The sequence below is a fragment of the Myzus persicae genome, unplaced genomic scaffold (assembly GCF_001856785.1).
Source record: "Myzus persicae strain clone G006 unplaced genomic scaffold, MPER_G0061.0, whole genome shotgun sequence".
NCBI classification, from domain to species: Eukaryota; Metazoa; Arthropoda; class Insecta; order Hemiptera; family Aphididae; genus Myzus; species Myzus persicae.
In genome coordinates, this window is record NW_019103923.1 from 87,783 (window position 1) to 110,124 (window position 22,342).

The 22,342-nt window shown below is 27.8% G+C and overlaps 2 protein-coding genes and 1 long non-coding RNA gene across 3 annotated transcripts; 2 read left to right on the plus strand and 1 right to left on the minus strand.

Annotated features, from left to right (window-relative positions):
* The first annotated feature begins 663 nt into the window (after positions 1-663).
* On the plus strand, positions 664-12,290 carry LOC111036395 (kinesin heavy chain). Its single transcript, XM_022318410.1, has 19 exons — positions 664-1,205; positions 4,955-5,042; positions 5,456-5,683; positions 5,763-5,906; positions 5,978-6,102; positions 6,198-6,451; positions 7,255-7,392; positions 7,449-7,546; positions 7,778-7,968; positions 8,030-8,236; positions 8,319-8,465; positions 8,541-8,687; positions 8,758-8,926; positions 10,084-10,202; positions 10,858-11,136; positions 11,200-11,409; positions 11,485-11,620; positions 11,683-11,775; positions 11,859-12,290. The coding sequence occupies exons 1-19, from the start codon at positions 1,059-1,061 to the stop codon at positions 11,876-11,878; spliced, it is 2,940 nt and encodes a 979-aa protein (XP_022174102.1). The 5' UTR covers positions 664-1,058; the 3' UTR covers positions 11,879-12,290.
* Positions 12,291-15,660: 3,370 nt separating this feature from the next.
* LOC111036400 lies at positions 15,661-16,449 on the plus strand. Its single transcript, XR_002604763.1, has 2 exons — positions 15,661-15,771; positions 15,919-16,449. It is a non-coding gene; the product is annotated as an uncharacterized LOC111036400 (long non-coding RNA).
* A 1,240-nt stretch (positions 16,450-17,689) lies between these two features.
* On the minus strand, positions 17,690-20,816 carry LOC111036399 (bifunctional coenzyme A synthase-like). The gene is made up of 7 exons (XM_022318416.1): positions 20,583-20,816; positions 19,816-20,422; positions 19,119-19,267; positions 18,846-19,055; positions 18,521-18,775; positions 18,269-18,445; positions 17,690-18,010 (listed from the first exon to the last, which is right to left on the minus strand). Exons 2-7 carry the CDS (start codon positions 20,372-20,374, stop codon positions 17,813-17,815), a joined length of 1,548 nt encoding a protein of 515 aa, XP_022174108.1. The 5' UTR covers positions 20,375-20,422; positions 20,583-20,816; the 3' UTR covers positions 17,690-17,812.
* Positions 20,817-22,342: the final 1,526 nt, after the last annotated feature.

Below are 22,342 nucleotides of genomic sequence, written 5' to 3' on the forward strand. Positions count from 1 at the left end.
CATTGCGACGCATTAACCGTCGGCTCAATTAGGCGTGTTACATGATTAAAGAATAATTAATATAAACGCTCCCGTCTGCGGCACTCGACGCCGAGCCGCGCGGTCCAGCCCCAGTGCTCCTGCAGTCGTCGAACGCCGCCTAATTTTCCGACTAATAAGACGAACGCAATATAAACAATAGGGCGATAGGTGCGCACTACAGCTGCTGCAGCTGGCAGCTGCTCCGAACGGTTACCTCCATGCCCCCGCGAGCGTATACCGAGTATAATATTGTCGTTCCGGTCCGGTTACCGCGTCCGCGATTGCTTTGTGCCGGCGACGACTGCCAAGACGAGACGGCTGCTAGATATAAAAAAAAAAAAAAAAAAAAAAAGCGTTTCGCGGAATATCAGCAGCTATTGCCCGTATCGATGTGGCTCAACCTCGATCGCTCGGCGCACGGACATTGCCGTAAACACGTCATCGATATTTATTACCGAAAATTTAATTAAATTTAATATTGTTTTTTTTTAATTTTGTCGACCCGCGACGGCCGATCATCATTACCCCCTCGCCGCCGCTGCCGACGAAATTTGTCTACGCTTTTTCCCGTTTTTGTTATCGGCTTATCGCCGAGCGTTCGTCGCCCCCCAAACCCCCCCACTCCCGCCGCGCGCTCTCCGGCGGCCGCCGCCGACACTCGCGCCTGTACGGCTATTATACGTGTATTTCGTCCACACACGGACACGGTTGCGGTGCGTGCGTTGCCGATCGTCTGATATAAGTGATATTGTTATAATATAATAGTGATAGACGGGTAGATGTCATAATAATAGAGTAGTAGTCTCGCCTGCAGCGGTAGTGTGATGTGTGATTGTCAAACAATAATAGGAAATTAGAAATTAGAAAAAAATAAACTGCGTAAGCTCATCGTCAAGGGTGTGGGTGGCTGCCACCTACTCACGAACCGTTGCACTTCGATAATCGTAGTCTGCACCTTGTCCCGGCAAATCGTGGGTAACGACGAGTGATACGTGTGATTAAATTGCAATCGTTTTTGGAGTTCGCGGTCTGATACAATGGCAGCCGAGAGAGAAATCGCCGCCGAGGACAGCATCAAAGTCGTCTGTCGATTCCGTCCGCTAAACGATTCCGAAGAAAAAGCTGGGTCCAGGTTCGTTGTTAAGTTTCCCACCGGACCCGATGAAAACTGCATCACGATCGGCGTAAGTACACGATACTGGAATCTACGTTGTCATTGCGTCAACAAGTACCTATGCTTTTGCATACTTACCTTTGTTAACTAGAAACTACTTTCAATGATTTTTCAATTGATCTGTTAGTTTGAATCTGACAGTTTAAGAAGTATTTTGTTTACCAATAAACCTTTTGGGAAGCTCCATTGTGTGTATGCTAACTGCCCAATACTAATCATTGGTATATTATAGGTAGGTACTACTAATTGTCCTTTCTGTTTTGGTAAATTCAACCAAAGTATACAAGTCTAATATGCAATTAGATTTTAAATATAAATAAATTCAAGAACAAGTAGGTAACAACAATTTTAATAAAATATAATCATTGTTCCTTAAGGTAATATCCACCTTTAATTTTTAATTTTTTGATATGTTCTGTGAACTGACATTTTTAATGTAGGTACCTATACATTTACCTCTGCATGTGCTTAATTTTAATGTAACAGAACTTTAAGGTTTTTAATTCATTTACTCACAAAGTGATAACAAATTTTTCACGATAAGGTAATTAATTGAGCTTACATAATTTAACTAACTACCTATTAATAGGAAGGTTTTAAAAAAAACTAAAGACAGGTACAATAAATATGAAGTTACAATGATATAGGTACCTACATTTTTTAATGTCTGTTTATTTATTGATCAATCAAATGGTTTTCTTGATTGCTTAAATCAAGATATGCTATAGATGCTATTTATGCTAGATGAAGTATTTTAGAATTTTATAGTTCACAGACAAAACTGTAAATGATACATAAAGCTATGATAAAGAAAACAGTAGAAAAATTTAGTGTAAAAAATCTATTAATGATTAGGTTACCAATAATATTTAGAATAATAAATTGAGATAGATCATTATGAACTTGAATAGTTGCTATCTTTTTACTTCGTGTAGGAAATTTAGAGTATAAAATATAACTATATAATATTAATATATCTATACCTAAAATAGGTATCTAATAATTCCAATAGTAAATATTTAAGAAACAAATTAATAATTAAATGTTCACTTTTTTATACTATTTAGAAACTATTGTTATTTATTTGTTGTGAAGGATGAAACTGTTTTAAATTAAATAACTCATATTGTTTTTTTTTTTAATAAAATTCCAACCAGATTTGACTAATTTAAAATTAATTTATTAAATAGTTTATACTTAATATGAAGGATAATTCTTTCAGGAATCAACATCTTAGGAAATATAAGGAATTTTTTTTATTTATTTGATATTATGTACCTATAAATTTACCTACCTATTTAATTAATATTGGTTTTACCTATGACATTGTTGTCATTATAGCATTTTAATTTGGTGATTGGGGTTTAAACCAAGTTTTAATCTCTTGGTTTTGGCCATGCTTGAGGTGTTAGAAAATGGAAAACCTTGATTTTAGTTGTCTAATCATGTACCTAATCAATTTCTAAAAAAAACCGGTTTTAGGCACTGTTTACTTCAATTAAATAAAAAAATAAAAAACATTTACCATCGAGTTTGTACCAAATAAAAGAACCATCTTATATATATTTGAATGTATGTATATAAATACTAATTATCTACTTGACTTTAAAAATAATTTATCTTTACTCTTTTTAAGGAATTTGCAAAATATTCTGAAAACATTTATTGGATTTGGCTCAAAATTCCTATTATCTATTTCAGTTACCCTATTTATTATTTCCTACTGAAAGTTTTCTCATTGTTTTCAAAATCGCATTCAGGGCATTATCTATTTATAAATACTTTTTACATTGGCTTAATATCTTGTAGTTTTTTAATTTAATTTAATAAATATAGGTAGGTAATAGACTCAAATAAGTGTATATTTTGTTTAGATTTCAAACAAATATAATCAATAATAAATTATTGAACAGAGTTATTAAATTTCCATTATGTTATTTCCATACCTAAAGTTTATTTGTAGGTTCACAAAATGATTTGTGATTCAAGTTTAAGTTTAAAAGAGTCTGAACATTTCAGTTAAAACTTAGTAGATGTTACTGACCATAATTTTAAGGATATCATTATTTAACAAAAAAAAATCAATATTATATCTAAAATGTAAATATTTGTCTTTACTTAAACTAATTTATCCAAGTAGAGGAAACTTTTATTTTCTCCCTGAATTGAAACTTATAAATACCAATTCACTTGTAAAAAGCTTGATTAAAATTATTTTTTAGAGTACACATTGTTTTTATTATTATTATTATTTTAAATTTGTTATTGTTATATTTTTGAAAATTCAAATAAGACTTGAGTTTTTGTTCAGGCAGATCAAAAAAAAAAAAAAAAATGAAGTATGAATTCATGAAAATTCAATTTTGACCTACCTACCTATTCCTGAATCTTGATACTTTTTTTGATTACCGTGCCTATCTTTAATAATATTTAGAAAAGTTTAATCAATCACTAGCAAAATAATGAATTTAAAGTTTTTAAAATAAATTAAAAATGAATGTTTAACAATGAAAATTATCTATAAGTACTTTCCTAATTACAATGGTTAAGAGGGGGCAACACCCTCATGCATCGTCTCCATATTGCAAGCAAATAACTTAGCAAACTGTACGTTCTGAATAATCCATTTAACTATGTTATGTTTTATATTAGAATAAATTGTTATATTATCATCAAATTTTCAAGTAAGAATATTATCTATTGAATCTCATAGGTTTTTTTTATATTTTAATTTTAAAGCGAATTAGGAACATATCAAAATTCTAAATTGCATATACATTTAAATTAGGCATAACTCTCTTTAAAATAAAAAAAAATATAAAAAAAACTTATGAGATTCACTAGACAATATTCTTACTTCTAAATTTGATGATGAATTAATGATGAATTAATCAGAACCAAGTTAAATAAATTATGCAGAGCATACATTTTATAACTAAAGGTTCATATTATTGAGATAGTAATAAACTAATCTTTTTTGGAAACAGTTATTCATTCACTCAAGTATGTACTTTTTAGTGTGTTTACTTTAAGACTTTATGATGATGACCAATAGTTATTTTATTTACTAAACATATTTATTTATTATTATTTCATTTAACTAACATTCATCATAATTTAAACAGTGTTCTTTTAGTTAAGCACATTTTATAATCCTAAAGAAAACTTAATGCATACCTAGATTTGTATTAAAATAAAATCATAAACATCTGAGCATGATGTATTCACTCAAACATTCTACATTTCTAAAAACATTTAATTCGTTTGTCATGTTTAAACATCTTTTTCTATACCTAGTAAATATTAATATATGTAGGTTCATAAGAAAAACAAAATATGTATGCAATAGTAGTATATACAATCAATATTTTTTCAAACACGCAAATTATGAATTTTATGATGAACGTAACAAAATTAATTACTGAATGAAATAAATATTAGTTACAGAGATTAAAAAAATAAAGTAATTCTTATCTTTTTTTTTTTACAAAGTTTACTTTAAATGTATTGTGTACATACATAATATACATTTATATCTTGTATTTCTAATAATTTCCTCCAAGTTAGACAGATAAGTCTACTACTCTAAGTCAATAGTTTTAAAAAGAATCGTTCAAACCATAAATTATTTTTTTGATTTTAATTTTACATTTGTTTTTATATTTGGTTTAAAATATACAAGCAAAGTTGTTAAAATTATTTATATCAGTTAAGTGTAATTGACAATTAACAAATTGTTTTGTTTTATTTTGTGTTTAGGGAAAAGTTTATTTGTTCGATAAAGTCTTCAAGCCAAATGCCAGTCAAGATAAAGTTTATGGTGATGCTGCAAAATCAATTGTATCAGGTAAAACTTTATTTTCACTATATAGCAGTGTTTTACAATAACCTAGAAAAAAGGTTGATCAACTCAAATCTTTTTACAAAATTGAAATCTGGTTATTCTAAGTATGCCTAATCTTGTGAGGCTTTTAGGTGTAAAACGTGAAATAAATACACTGCTTCCAATCACCTTAAACTCATTGTTTTTCCAGTGATTTAGAAATGAAATGTTTATAGTATAATAAGTATTTAAATAATAGAATATAAAAATAATATTTTGCTTTCTTCTTGAAATGATGTTTTTACAAACTTTTTAGGAAAGTAGGAACACAATAGTCAGGCATAATTTAACAAGTACCTTAATAACACATAGTAGTTTTGTTACATCTATATTTAAGTATCTTATAAATGTTAATTAATTAAATTAATTTTAACTAGATGTACTTGCTGGTTATAATGGAACCATTTTTGCATATGGTCAAACCTCTTCTGGTAAAACACATACTATGGAGGGGGTTATTGGTGATCCATCAAAACAAGGTATTATTCCTCGGATTGTAAATGATATATTTAACCATATTTATGCAATGGAAGAAAATTTGGAGTTTCATATAAAGGTCTCTTATTTTGAAATTTATATGGACAAGATTCGTGATTTATTAGACGGTATGTTGATATTTTGTTCATAATTATTTATTTTAGTGTATGGTTTAAATTATTTTGCATTATTATTGCCCGTTTTTAGTATCAAAAGTGAACCTGAGTGTTCATGAAGATAAAAATAGAGTTCCTTTCGTAAAGGGTGCTACTGAACGTTTTGTTTCTAGTCCAGAAGAAGTTTTTGCTGTTATTGAAGAAGGCAAAGCCAACAGACATATAGCTGTGACAAGTAAATTTATGATAGTCCTAAAAATAATTATTAGAATATGTTTAAGTATTATATTTATATTTAAATTTTAGACATGAATGAGCACAGTTCCAGAAGTCATAGTGTGTTTTTGATAAACGTGAAACAAGAAAATTTGGAAAATGAAAAAAAATTATCTGGAAAACTTTATCTTGTAGATTTAGCTGGTAGTGAAAAAGTAAATAATTTAATAATTACACTTACAATTTAAAAAAAAATTGTTCATGTAAAATTTGATCATTAATATTTATATAAAACAATTATTATCTCAAGGTAAGCAAAACTGGTGCAGAAGGTACAGTATTAGATGAAGCAAAAAATATTAACAAATCATTATCAGCTTTGGGTAATGTAATATCTGCATTGGCCGAAGATAAAAAAACACACATACCATATCGAGATTCAAAACTAACACGTATATTACAAGAATCATTGGGTGGAAATGCTCGTACTACAATTATAATTTGCTGTTCTCCTGCATCTTTCAATGAGTCTGAAACAAAATCAACTTTAGATTTTGGTAGAAGGTGAGTGAAACATATATATACCTCTAAGTTAACATCCTAATTAACTAGTAATTTAACACAACTAAATATAGGGTATATTAAAAAAATTCCATAGATTAAAATATGTTTTAATTAAATCACAGTGTGTTTTAAGCTTATAAAAAGTTGACAATTACGAAGAAAAAAAAACATTTATTTTTCTCATAATTTTAAAATTTAATAAATATATAGTGTGCTGAATCAAATAATAATTTGGTTTTATAGATATTAGGGGGTTGCATCTGCATTCTGCATCATATATTATTTTAAAAAATGAAATAAAAATATTATAAGTGTTAAGACTATGGCCTAATTGTTTTGTAATTATAAACACAATGTTGTTAATATTCAATATTGTATGTGATGTATAAATCTATATCATGTATTCCGTAAGGCATAGCCTGGAGCCCTGGCAGACACCGATGTTATACACAGTGGAACATCAAATTATTACCCTTTTTTTTTTGCTCTGGCCGATTTTGATCGAATTTTACTGTAGATTTTTAGTTAAAATAAACTATGGGGATAAGTTATTCATTGCAAGGTTCCCAACCTTTTATGAGCGTAACCCTAGCATTTTAAATTTAACGCTATGCAACTAAAAAAAATCACTATTATTGCAAACATACTGAAATAATATGTGAATTATGCGCTCTTGGCCCACTATAAAAGATTTGAGGTCGGAAATCGCAGAGTTATTAATATTGACATAATAGTCTCTAATAGTCGATTTAATGTAGGTAACATGTATAAAACATAATCATTTATTTTTTTTTACTTTTAAGAGCAAAAACAATCAAGAATGTTATTACTGTTAATGAAGAGTTAACGGCAGAAGAATGGAAAAGACGTTATGAAAAAGAAAAAGAGAAATGTACACGTTATAAAGCCAAGTGTGATAAACTACAGTCTGAACTTAATCGGTAAACAATTTGTATTATATCTATTTTTTATAATTAAATTAATTCAAATTGCATAGTTGGAGATGCGGAGAAACTGTGAAAGAAGATGAACAAGTTAATTTACAAGAGCCAATGGAAGCATCTACACCCAATGTCCAAGTTGATATCAAAAAAGGTATTAAGATAATCTTAATATTTATAGTCTACCTATTATGAATAAAGTACAATTAAATGAATTTTAAATTCTATCTATTTTTTGATATAATTTGTGCTTCCTGCCTTTTTTGTGTGAAAAACACAAATAAATCATAGTAATTTGCTTATCAAAGCAAAGTTTTGTCATCTATTTTGTGTTCTAAAATTACTATACAATAAATAACATCTATTAATTTAATTTTGTACATAGAATTAGTGGTTGGTCCAGTTCCTGCAATACCAGGAGGCGTAATGACTGAATCCATGTCAACCGAGGAAAGACAGAAACTTGAAGAAGAACGTGAAGCATTATATCAGCAATTGGATGATAAGGATGAAGAAATAAATCAACAAAGTCAAGACATAGAAAAATTAAAAGAACAAATAATGGAACAGGAAGAAGTAAGTTTTAAGTCAATGTAACTAAGGAAAAAGTATTACATTTTTAATTTGATGTATATAGCTTCTTACATCAACTCAAAGAGACTATGAGCAGTTACAACAAGAAATGCATAGAATAACTCAAGAGAATGAAAGTGCAAAAGAAGAAGTTAAAGAAGTTCTGCAAGCTCTTGAAGAACTTGCAGTTAATTATGATCAAAAAAGTCAAGAAGTTGATGTGAAAAATAAAGAAAATGAAACTCTGATGGAAGAATTATCAATAAAAGAAGTATACAAATAAATACATTTTATTGCCTATTGTAATCATTAACTGTACTATAGAAAATGTACTAATATTATTCTGTTTTTAGTCATCTTTGAACTCGACATCCTCTGAACTACAACAGTTAAAAGATATGTTTGTACATCAGAAGAAACGTACAACAGATATGTTATCAAATCTTCTAAAAGATATAGCTGAAATTGGAGCAGCAATTGGAAGTGAAGCTGAACTTAATGTAAGAAATTTTCCAATCTACTTTTGCTTATAAAAAGCTGTGTTTAATAAAATAATCTAAATTTATTTATTAAAGCAACAAGCTATTAGTGATGGCAATAGCAAACTGGATGAAGAATTTACTGTTGCTAGACTTTATATTAGTAAAATGAAATCTGAAGTAAAAAACTTGGTTCAAAGATGCAATTTCTTCGAATTAAGTCAAACTGATATGAACAAAAAGGTAATGCTTAGTAGACTTCACAATTGATTTTATTAGAATATTAGTGTATATTTTATTTTACAAAATTTAGGTTAGTGATTATGAGAAAGAACTTGGTGAAAGTCGTTTGAAAATTTCACAAAACGAGGCTCGCCTTAAATCTATGCAAGAATCCTTAAGAGAAGCAGAAAATAAGAAACGTACATTAGAAGAAAACATTGATGCGTTAAGAGAAGAGTTTGCAAAAATGAAAGCAGCTGGTATGACAAGTAGTATTTATTTTCAAAGTCTATACTTAAAAATTGTTTTTGATTAATGTTAAGTATACAACAATTAGAAAAGTAATTATTAGGCTTTTTAAATTAATTTTTGAGATTTTTCTTAATTGCTTTAAGGCTGTTGAAAACGAACCATTTTAAAGACTTAGGCAATATTCTATATCCATTGAGAGTGCTTTATAAATGTGTGTGTAATGACATGGGTTATTAGCCTGGGTGAGTTCATTGAATGCTTGATGTAACTACAGCTTAGATTCTAAACCTGTAACTTCCACACATGCAGTCGCTCGTTATTATATTATGTGACTAAAAAAGTTTAAACCTCTGTGGCTATGAAAATCCCAAAAAGTGAAAGAACAATTCACCCAGCATAGAAAGCCCAATTATAATTTTGAAAGCATATATGAATGCCTTATTCTTTTTTCTAGGTTTTGTATGAAATTAATTTTCATTTTTTCAAAGTGTACTTCACTATAGTGTCACTAAGAAAATAAAATAAAAAATGCAATTCCTAGAATGTTAATTCAATTATTGTTTCAAAATTAAATTGGACTTCTAAAAGTATAAATATTTTTCTTTTGCTTGTTGGTCTAAATGCAAGAAAAAATTATACACCTTCAACAATACATTTTATCAAAAACTTCTTATGATTATTTACAGTGTTCTTTGTAAACATAATCTATTGATAAACATACTATACACAACATAGTTATACAATTTTGATTAAAGGTTATTCGAGTCATTGCTCAAGATACTTAGGTAGGTTGTAGGGCTTTAGATATTTGAGACAATTAGTGTAGCTGAAAGTGGCAAATAGTTTTTTTGAGCCTAGCATTGTTAAAACTAAATAAAAAAAAACTAAAGTAATCATTGCCAAAGTTGTCAACTAACTTTCTAGTGTATTTGTTCAATGATGTTGTTTTTTTATCAGCAACCATTGTTTTCAAAGTAATATGCCCCACTTCTCAACTTATGTGACAATGATAATGTTACAGTCTTTTTAAGTTGCCCCTTCAGAAATAATCCATATCGTGAGGCGGGAAGATAATTGTTGATATAACTCCTATATAATATGTATAAATATATTTTTTTAAATAAAACTGAATCACCAAGATAACCACGTGTGTTCCTGATTTTAGAACAAGTTCACATTGTATCATCATCAAAAGAAAAAGCAGAAGAAAAAGAGAAAGCTACTAGCATGAGAGCTGCTCTTGAAACACAAATGGACCAATTACGTGATGTCCATCATAAACAAGTAAAAATTTGCATTAAATTGTCTATAGCAATATCGATAAATGTGTATGCTAATTGTATACTGACCATTAACAATTTTACTGTGTTAACCAATTTAGATTAAATTCATATTAATTATATGGTAATTTCTATATCATGATTTTGTTGATTGACAAAAGTTAAGACATTTTTAATGATTAACTATTAATATATCTTTCTTGTTGAGCTTCAATTTTCAAACCAAAAAAGTTTGTATGCAGCTTTAGTTGTAACGAAAAGTTTTTTACTTAACTGTATCCTGTTGTTTTCTATTTTTAGTAGGTTTATTTAATATTTATTTATTTTTTACTTTTGTTTCACTTAAAAAAAAGTAAAAATATTCTTAAGCTGCATAGCCAATTTATGCATATTTTAAATCTAAGTATGGTGTAGAAAAAATAAGATTTACAAAAATGATTCACATCATTATAATCAGAATTTATATTAATATATTGTACTGTTATTACCTGATAATAACCTAAAACATTTTCATATTTTTTAGTTAAAATGTTACTATTTTTAATTAAATAAAGTTTTCAACAATAATTAATAATAATAATAATAATAGTTTATAAGAATATTTTCAAGATTGGTTCAAAATTGATAGATATTAATTTGAAATTCATCTTTTTTATTAGGTTGCTGATTTAAGAGATGAGATCAGTGAAAAACAAGCATTAATTGCAGAACTTAAAGATCAAGTTCAAAAATACTCTTTAGCACAACAGCAACTGCAAATAGATTACAATAAATTGTTGCAAGAAGATCAAGAAAAAAGTCAACGCCTCCAAGAATATGTTTTAGCCAATGAGCGTCGCGAACAAGCACGTAAAGATCTCAAAGGCTTGGAAGATACTGTTACCAAAGAACTTCAAACATTACATAATTTACGTAAAATATTTGTGCAAGATTTACAAGTATGTTAAAAAAATTATATTATTTTTGTATGGATGTATGAATAAACTGTATTTATCTGTTAGTCTCGCATGAAAAAATCAGCTACAGCTGAAGATACAGATGAAGCCAGTAGTGGAGGAACATTAGCCCAAAGACAAAAAATTAGTTTCCTGGAGAATAATTTAGATCAACTTACCAAAGTCCACAAACAACTGGTCAGGGATAATGCAGATCTACGATGTGAATTACCCAAATTGGAAAAAAGATTACGAGCTACAATGGATCGTGTTAAGGTTAATTTTAATTTAATAACTGAAAATTATTGAATATAATATTTCATCTTGCTCTTCCTTGTTATTGTTTCTTAGGCACTTGAATCGGCATTGAAAGATGCTAAAGAAGGTGCTATGAGGGATAGGAAAAGGTATCAATATGAAGTAGATCGTATTAAAGATGCAGTAAGACAAAAGAATTTAGCTCGCAGAGGACCTAGTCCACAAATAGGTAAATTTATCAACATAATAATATTGAAAATATTTATTTAATTTCATTATTTAACATTTTAGCCAAACCAATCAGAGCAGGACAACATAATATTATTTCAATTAATCGTATTAGTGAAGATGAACTAAAAAAACGTAAAGCTGCTGCTATACCTGGTATGCATTGATTATTTAACTATAAGTTCTAATAATGTATAACACCACAATTAATTAATATACATTTGTTGTTTAATTTTCAGAGATTGCTGAAAGTAGTTAAAGAGCCTTTCTATGATAATTTACATTTATGCTCTTGCCAAACTGCAAGTGGTGGAAGTATTTGATACAAATTGAATTTATATTATTTACAGAAATAAGTTTTACTATATAATTTTAGAAACCTATTTAATTATTGCACCTTCTATAATATTAATATATACTTACTTACATATTTATATATGCGAGTGTGTATCAACTATGCAGCAGCCATCTTCCTTCTCCTTGCACATACCTTTAAAAAGCTGGATAGAGTGGCTTTTGAAATGTATAATGGTGCTGTTTGTCATTCGCTTTCACATTGTCTGTACTTATAAAAATCTAAATAACTTGATTTTAAATTCATTTTACTCTCCACTACCAAATTATACTTGGCTTATTTAATTTATACATAAAGTTTAGAGGAAAATGATAAATATTATTGTTTTTTTTTTTAAATTAATTAATTATTTAACGTCTAATTTTATTTATTTTATGCAAATGGCATGTATTTTTTTTAGACGGCTGTTTATGCAATTATGTCTTATATTTATTTATTAAACATATTTTCCTATTTTTTTCAAACTTTGTTTATTAACCAACACTAAGCATAGGTTATAATTATATTGAAGCTCCAAATAAAGTTTTTTACATATATATTACAAAAATCAAAAATTTTTTATATCAAATCGGTTTGTGTTTAAAACGAACATAATAATATAAAAAATAATTTTTATATAATTTTCAATGTATTATTAATTTTTAAAATATAGACCATTTGAGTAAAAAATTAACATTATGAAAAATCATGGCATAATAAATAAATATTATTGTCCATTGTTATATTAAAGAATTGTTTGGAGCAATAATTTAAAATTGTTTTTCAAAATCAAACATAAGGACAGTTTTTCGTGTCTTAAAAAAATATTTCTGTAAATGAACAGCAAAGAATGGACAAATATAACACTTGAAGAATGTTGATTTGATCAAAATCATTTCTTAAAACATATTTTTTACTATCTAGAAATTATAAAGGTAGCTTGGAAAAAGTTATTTAATAACCTATGTATATGCACATTTAGTATTGTCTTTTGTAAGTACAAATTATTTGGTGTTTAGTATAATATGATTAATTCATCATGTACTGTAAAAAAAATTGTTCAGGTTTCAATTAATTGAACTTAACGTCATTGAGCTAACCATCCGAGATTTACTTGTGTTTAACTATTTTTAAAGTATTTTTTAAAAATATACATAAAATAATAACATTTAAGTCGCATACTATGCGGTATTTACTTAATTCAGTGTGTTTCTCAAAATTAGAGACTCGAATCTAGTGTGACTGGTGGTAAAAATTTGAATTTCAGTGTAGTCCAAATATGCTTAAAGCAAGAAATTTTAATTTTAATTCCTATAGATTTATAAAAATATATAGCATATACAATTATAGCTATTCACAACATAATATTAACTGTATTCAGTTCATTAAATCACAACCGTTATACTTGTAGTAGAAATATAACAACTTATTTTCTTGAAGGGTAACAATAAATTACACTATAAATTTAAAAAAAACTGTTTCAGTCAACTCAGTAGTGGTATGATTAGGCAAGTTGATAAAAAAACTTAAGGAGTTCCTTTTTGATACAACCGTTAAACTTTTTATTAATCCATATATAAATTTTTAAAAATTATTTATGGCTACATTTTTCAATTTTTGTACCATGACAGAATTATTAACAAAAATTATTTATATATATATTTGTTCTTATTATATTTCAAGTCTCAACTATTAAGATATCTATTTTCCCATGTACAAGAACTGTGAAATAAATATCTTATAACAGTTACAACAGTTAAACACCTACATTCACGATTCAAAATCTTAATCAATCCTTTGCGAATTCACCACCAAATAGTAAAATATTGAACATCTGTAAGATTAACATTAAATGTTTATACTCTTAATCTCAAAAAAAATAATAAGTTATCACTAATGTCCAATTTGGTATCAAATGTTTTATGCTGATATTGACTTAAAATATTTATGTATAATTTACAACTAGAAATACAATTTTATATTATTGGTAAAGCAGCTCCAATAGTGTCACTATTAAAAAATAATACAAAATATCTGGCATTTTAACAAATTCTGTTCCCTGATTATAATGCTTTTTAATAATAAATCAATATCACTTGTCTTAATAACAAAGAAAAATTGGAGAGAAAGTATGTTCGGTTTAAAAAATATTAAAAAAATATGCACATTTCATAACAGTTAATTTAAATTTCAGAATTTATTTATAAATTTATAATAATCATTGACAACAATGTCAGTTTAAAATGATATTGCATAAAAATTGAATCTTAGATGTGTTCCACTATTTTTTTTTCTGAAAAAGTTGAACCAGTTTGGGCTTAGCACCCACGCTATCGTTATTACTTAAGTCTTATACTTTTAACGATTACAAAAAATTTACCTACTTAAAATATTATTAAACTTCAGTAATTTAAATTTTCTTATATATTTTTTAATGCACTGAAAATAGTATGAATAATGACCCATATGCCTAACAATTATGTCTATTTAGGTTTAATAAGATTCAATCTTAAATTGTGCTTGAGAGGATTGGAAGCGATGATTGTTTATAAATTGATGATTGTTTCATATTTGTCTAACACACTTTGAACATAGGAATTTAGATGTGTTTTCATTCCAAGTAGGTACCGAATACATTGATCTAGTGAGGATAAGAATTCTTAAAAACAAAGTTGAATAATTCACAAATAATTCGTCGTCATGTCTATTTAAGATCGACTTAACCACATTTTTGATTTTATCCCTTTGAATCATAAAAAGTTCGTGCTAATAAAGGAAATAGAATATTTAAATTTAAAAAATAGTTAAAATCAAAAAATGATTGTATTGTTTTTAAAATATATGTTAAACTAAGATAGAAAATCACCGCTTCCAATACCCTTAATAACACAAGTCACAGATTCTTCCCCGTGATAAAATGAAACAAAAATATTATATAAATATTATATTATAAGAGTAAGTATGACAGGTATAGCCGGTATAGGTATGTCATATATTATGCTACCTATTTGCGTACGGTTTTTTTTTATAGGTAGCATACACAAGTATCGAAAAATATGTCCAGTAATATAACTTTAAATATCTATGAAAATTTAGAACAAACTATTGATTATCAAATGTGGTAGAAATATCATGTATTTTTTGTTTTGTTAATCCTACAGCCCTACAGGCGTTCGATATAGATTTTTGGCATTTTGGTCTTTAACTTTAATCATAATATTAAAATATAATAACATATAGGTAACTATAAATTTCTGCTTACTAATTAGAATCTAAGAATTTGGCAGTGGGGGTAGCGGCATTTGATAGCCAGTAGAACACTAGTGGGTCTAGATCTAGATCTAGAACCATGACTAATAGGTTGTCAGTTGTCACAACCATACTATTCCATAATCTATGGTCTGGTCACAATTTGATCCGACTGGTGAAGACTGACGGCTCGTCGCTCGTGATTTTCGTATCGTAGCATCATTAGTCATTAATCATAAAATATAAACCATTAGCCATTAGGAAGCTCCACCTCCACGAGTCCGCACAACAGTATGTTATGTATATCAGTAGAATAAATTAATTATTATTTATTATAAACTTACATAGTTTGTTTTGTCCATACACGTATTGGTCTATGGTTATATCTATATATCATGGTGCACACGGTCATTTTTAATATAAGGCCGTGATCATGCACATCGCACATGAACTGCAGCGCGCGGGCTAATGAATCGTAGAGTATGATTGATGTTAATTATTGGTCGTCGGATTCATGACGTGATGAACAGTGAAAGTGGCGTCGAGTGAAACTGTAGAAAATAGATAAAGTGAGTGAAACTATGTCCTAGAAATGAATCTCGATAGACTATACTCTATTGCATTTATATTATGACCTAAGATAAGATCATTTTTCATGATTTAAATTGAATGTATGGATTCGGCAATCCCTTCCTTAACTAAACATACACTTTTAGGCCAACATAGCGGAGAGAGAAACGATGGTTCTCACCTACAGAAGCATTAGGTATAGCTCATTTAAACATGACTGAAAACAGATGCAAATATGCAATGATGTTGCGGTTTACAGTGGTGTCTATATCGCTTGTGTCGGCTTACAGAGTTTTGTGCAATGCCGCATCCGTAAGTTGAATATGAGAACTCTATTGAGAACTTCTTTACATAGTGACTATGTAACACTAGAGTACTCTGTAGACTCAATGAATTTATAAAGTTTATAATTATCCTTTACACATCATAGTGATATTGTGCTGTTTGTACACAATGCCAAAATGGACTTAATCAAACGGTGTCAAACCAATAAATAAATTTAATAATGAGTTTATTGAACATTTTAACAATCATTTAAATTTTGATTTAATGTGCCTTGTTGGGTGAAGGTAGGAACTGAATTATTTATTACTTATCATTTTATCAATTTCAATGCCCATTTGGATTTTCAAGATTGTAGTTATGTGGTATTAGTAATAAAATTACAGTAATTATTTTATGGCTTTTCAGTTTAGTAACTGATGACTGATACATTTTTACATTTATAAACCTCAATTTTGTGAGTTGTAAATTGTTATAGTCTATCAGTCATCATTTAAGGTAAACCATCAATCAACTTATCCCAACAGCTAATAACAGATAGTAAAAATTCAGATTGGTACATTTGTTGAAAATATGATGTAATAGCAATACCTACACAGATCTGTTCATTATTTTATCTTAAACTATGATAAGCTAGTGAGTTATTAAATAATGTTTCTAAATTACAATCTTAAATTGCATTGAATAAAAAATTTAATGGTTTAGTAAAAATGAGTGAGGATTTCATTTTGGATACTATAAATCTTGAGTATTTAATTTAAAAACACTAGTATTTTGACAAAGACATTAATAAATAATGATTGGCTACTGTGCATGTCTTTTAACAATTTCAGAAAATTTTACAAAATAATAATTTTTTTAAATGTTTAATATATTTATTGATAATGTATTTCTCAAATTCTAATTGCATACGGTCATCACTCACTGGGTATTTAAAATAATTCTTAAAATATGTCTCAAGATTACAATAATTTGATAATTTACAATTTTAATCTTCTCAATTAAACTTTTACTTATTCAATTAGTATATAAATAATATAATTATATTTTATCAAATTGATTAAGCTATAATTTTATTTTATTATAATAATTAACAATGCATGACAAGTTGGAGACCATCAACTTATTAGGAAGTCTTGTACCACACAAAACACAGGATCTTTTCTATTTTATTTTAAAACAAAGCTCACTTAAATAACAATCCATGCAATTAGGACCTATTTCATTTGTTCCAGTTAGTTAGTTTCATTTTAACAATGTAAATTATCTTTGATAGGACATAATATATTTTTTTATATTGAATATTTATAAAACTAATAATCAAAATAAAATACTTACGCAAAAAAAATTGTTGTCATTGTTCAATGTACTCAAGTGGTAGTTCAAAGGATAAAGATCAAATTTTTTAGTCAAATAGTTTTTAACTTTAAATGCTAACATATTAACATCAGTTATTCACAAAATATTTATTTTGTTAATTTTTTGACACCGCCCTACATTTTCTTGACATAACTATTTTACACCTTTTCTTTACATTTATAAAATTCATGTTTTTTTTGTAAAATTTCCAAATACAATATTGCCATGTTATTTCTTTTTATTACATAACCATTTTATTATGAATAAAATCATTAAAAAAAGATAACAACAAAAAAAAACATTTCACCAATTAATCTTAACAGTATACATATTGTATTAATATAATAAGCCAAAACCTTTTCAATAAATGTGATAAAACATTTAAAGACCTGAAAAAAATCAGTGCGTACTCGAAATTCTACTCAAAAGACTATTCCATGCTCTTTTAATTTGAATATGAGTAAAATTATAGCTCCATAATGTTGAAAATAAAATATTTGCATTTTTAACATATTCACAATTTGATGGTTGAGAATTAATTCGGTCAAGCGCTTGTTTTTCATTCAAATTATTGCGCTCTTGAAGTCTTTTTGTAGCCTATAAAACATAAACTATGTAACTTAGTTTTTAAATTAGACTCTAGACTATACAACATATAATGCAATTACAATTTTTAAGAGGTTTATTTAAATTAAAATAAGTAATTATTTAATTGAGTCTGTTATCTATCAAATATATTCAAATATTTAAAAAATTATATGTTATGAAGTTAAGCTTAAGTTTCAACAGTTAGGTCATTCCCTCCAACTTAATTAAATTTTTTATATAGCTATTATTTAATGAACCATGTTTTACTTCGTTTGGTGGAATAATTGAAACCCATATTTCATGACAATGGTATTGCCAATTTGCACTTAAAAGAACAGCTGCTTCTAATACAACTATATTATGACCTTTGGTCGATTGGATTATTGATTTTACTCTTTGCAAAATTAGAGGCCAAATTATTGTGTTTAATTGTTCCAGTTTATCCTAAAAAAAAATAATAACATTACAATAATTATGATATAATTTTAATCAATACTGACATAAGTACATAACCATTACCTTGTTATTAAAAACTATAGCACCTAATTTTTTTCTGTCTACTTCGTTATTTGTTGTCAGTATGCTAGGACCAAACACATCAATGACATCTTGATATGCAGGCTGATTTATATCATAAAGTCTATGTGCCAAAGTATCAGCATTAATTACAAAAGCTCCTAGATCTTTTAAATAGTTAGCAATAGATGATTTTCCACTTGCAATTCCACCAGTTAATCCAATAATGTATGGAGATGAGGGTATATTAGTATTTGGCTAAACATAAAAGTGTTGAGTATAAGCTATCAATACGACATAAAACTTCAATTTTTTTTATTTTATTTACTTGTGGAGGTTTTAAGAGTGTACCTAACAATCGCATGCGATAATTGCTTGAACTTATTTTTTGTTCTTCTTCTTCACAACAATCACTCGTTGATTTATCTTCTTCTAATAATGGCACAGGTAATATATCAAGTGGTCGCAAACCAGCTTGAACTCTTTTCTCATTAATTAACTCTCCCCCTTTGACAGTTTCTTCACTTAAAATAATCATCTAAAATATAAAATTTAAAAATACTTAACTAATAAATACAATTTTAAAATAAAAATTAAAAACCTGAAATGTAGGATCATGAATTGTTGGACCATAAATATCATAAATAGGCAATACTTCATATTCTAATGTTGGATCAATATCTCTTAAAAATCCTTCAACATTACTTATTCGAGTATTACAAGGTTCGATTAGTTCCTTTAATTTTTTGGCTGTAAAATTAAATAGAAGTGCACTCAATTCTATGGTTAGGCATGGTAGTAATTAATAATCAATAAAAATAGGTAGCTTAATACAAAATAAACAACAGTTATTATTGTATAAACTCTAATTTACATTATATTAAATGAAAAATGTTTTCTACTTTTACATAGAAAAGAAAGGTACTGTTGGTAGTTACATAAATGATAATGCTTTATCATAATCATTATGTAATTAACAAAATATATACATTTTAATTGTTGCGAAATAAACATAGCAGTAACGATATAAAATATTCTTATTTAATAGATTTGTACTGAACTAAAAGGAAAATGTAAAAATTAAACTAATAGTTTCTTCAGTCTACAGTAATTAAAACTATTTGCATAATATTATGACTTAAAATAATATACTGATATTATCAGTATTAAAATAACAGGTAATAGGTAATAATAATATTACAAATCTATGTTTTTGTGAAACATTTGTTTATAGTATACGTGTAAGTTTAACCTATTAATAAACTTAATTTTATTAAGATATAAATATATAAACTTACAATTTAACATGGAAATGTCGGTTACGCCCACAGTTAATTTTTTAGTGCATTTTAGAGCAGCTGTACTTAATAATATTTTATGACCTTTGTGAAGTCTATCAAAAGTTCCGCCTAAAACCACACTCTCGTACAGTTCATTTTCCATTTCATCGTATTGATTATTTTCTTTTGTATCATTTGAATTGTAAGTTTCATTTGGTGCTACAAATACGGTCTTGCAATTAGGAGACTTGTTACTTAATGACGACATCACATGATGAAGTTGTTCAGACTTTATATGGTCATCATAGAAAATCACATCTACTGGTCGTTTAGTGGTGATCTGAGAGTCTAAAGTGCCCTTGAGACCACATAAAAGGATGCGCACATCCACGTTCATAGGACTTAGATTTTTGTAAGCATCTATCATCATGAATCGATGTCGTACAGTTTTCTTATCCGGCATTGGAATTGGAAAGAAATGGACGTAGAGCGTACTTTGTACATCACGTTGTATTTGCGGAAATATGCGAAGCAGTCGAAATGGATTCGAACATATCAACAATCCAGTGTTAGCCATTATTTATTTAAATAGAACAAACACGTCTTATCGGTAGGTAGGTGGACGCTAATGAACGATTTCAAAAATTAGTGATGTAACTTGAAAAAAACATTTAGTTCGTAAAAAAAATTTGTTAAAATTCAGTATTGAAACTCAACATTTCAATAACACGTGAAAGTTATGTAATATAATTTTACCAACACCTAATTAAGAACAAATATTTCACCTTGGTAATTTGATGAATGATATTTCTATTTTCCGATTTCGCGCTCGAGACTCGAGAGTCGAGAGATCGGATTAATGTAATGATAACTGATAGCAATGATAGCATTGATTACATTATAATAATCAATTGTTGATAGGTTATCAATTGTATCACTTGGGTGAACCCGGCACTTTGGTAGTGATTTTAAAACCTGTTAAGACTTCGCGGAGTGAATTCTAAAATTATATTTTCCTGAACTCCAATTACTCCGTGGTTAGAATAATAATTACATTTTTCTTTTAAGCATATCGCTTACAATATCAAGTACCTAGTTTACCACCGTCCCCCGGTATTGTCCTCATTCGATTATTTGTTTAAGATAATGCAGTAGGTGTATAATATGTGCAATGTATAGCTGCGTACAAGTACCTTTACCTGTCTTGAATAATACAAAGTTATACATCTATAATGTACTAATTGCTCAGACACTTCGTATCTACTTCGGTACTTATCTTAAATGCAGTATAAACAGTAAAACAATGCATATATGTAGGTAGGAACTGTCGTAATTTATTACGTATAGTTAATTATAGACAATAATGACACATTGACACAAAAAGTAAATTATATAATCGATCTTTAATTATACCATGCCTATTATATCCGTAATGGTAATGCGTATACACATCTACAAAATTATTGTGTAGGCGCCTACTTATGCTTAAGTTTACACAGGTATTTAATAAATAGATTTTCTTGTATAGTGGCTAATTCAATTATAAATAATATATACAATTATATTGTATGTAAATATGTAATATGTATTATATGGATTGTAGGTAATGTATGATAATTAAATACAAATTATAACTTGTAACTTATAACTGTTAGTGTTACCGTCACCTATCATAATTCATAATAGAACACGCAAAAGCGTATGTACCTACCCGCGAAATGCGCCTAAAGACAATACTTTTATGTTTTGCCTGCGCTCCAGTACCAGCTGATATAATATATCGACTCCGCTTGCTACGGTTTATAATATCTGCACATCGATTCCACCACATGTGTTCACATTAAGTTCCTATTGATTCTGCAGTCTCAATTTTTTTTTGAAAATGTACAATAACATTTTTAAAAATTATAACAATAAAAAACGAAACATTTTATAAAATATTTTTATTTTTTATTACTTTTTATTAACTTCAAAAACGGAGAATGTCAGCGCAATATTTGTTTCCTTCTTAGACCCTCGCGCAACATGAATGAAACGCAGTCACATAAAATTGTTGGTTTTTTTTTAAGATTTTTTAATATCATCTTATTAAAAATTATTGAGTTTAATATTGTTGGGTTTGACATATTGGTTTTATATTTTATTATTTTGACCTTTATATTAGAAAAAGAAAAAGTATTTTGCATAAATGCGTTTTTTCTCAAGCATGTGAAGCATGTGGGGCGTAGAGGGAAAACAAAATATAGGCAATATGATAAAATAATGATAAATGATTATATAAATTTAAAATAGTATAAAATATGTAATTGTGATTTACGGCATATTGAATTTCTTTTAAATTTGTATTACCTAATTTCTTTGTTTTCGTGATTGTGTTCATTTTTATTTAACGTGATTTTGATTAAATATGATTAACTGGTGTGAGGTATGCGATGTTAGATAAATGTGTATATGTTATTGATACATATCAGTGTGTATGCAGTAGTGAATGATTTGTTTTGGGAAAACTAGTCGGTATTGGTGTATAAAAGTGCACGGATTGTTC

Coding starts and splice junctions, on each gene's coding strand:
- LOC111036399 (XM_022318416.1), bottom strand. CDS start 20,374: ATGGCTAACACTGGATTGTTGATATGTTCGAATCCATTTCGACTGCTT. Junction 19,268..19,815: donor CGACATTTCCATGTTAAATT/GTAAGTTTATAT, acceptor TTAATTTTACAG/CCAAAAAATTAAAGGAACTA. Junction 19,056..19,118: donor TTCATGATCCTACATTTCAG/GTTTTTAATTTT, acceptor TTTATATTTTAG/ATGATTATTTTAAGTGAAGA.
- LOC111036395 (XM_022318410.1), top strand. CDS start 1,059: ATGGCAGCCGAGAGAGAAATCGCCGCCGAGGACAGCATCAAAGTCGTC. Junction 7,969..8,029: donor AAATAATGGAACAGGAAGAA/GTAAGTTTTAAG, acceptor TGATGTATATAG/CTTCTTACATCAACTCAAAG. Junction 11,621..11,682: donor AGGACCTAGTCCACAAATAG/GTAAATTTATCA, acceptor TTAACATTTTAG/CCAAACCAATCAGAGCAGGA.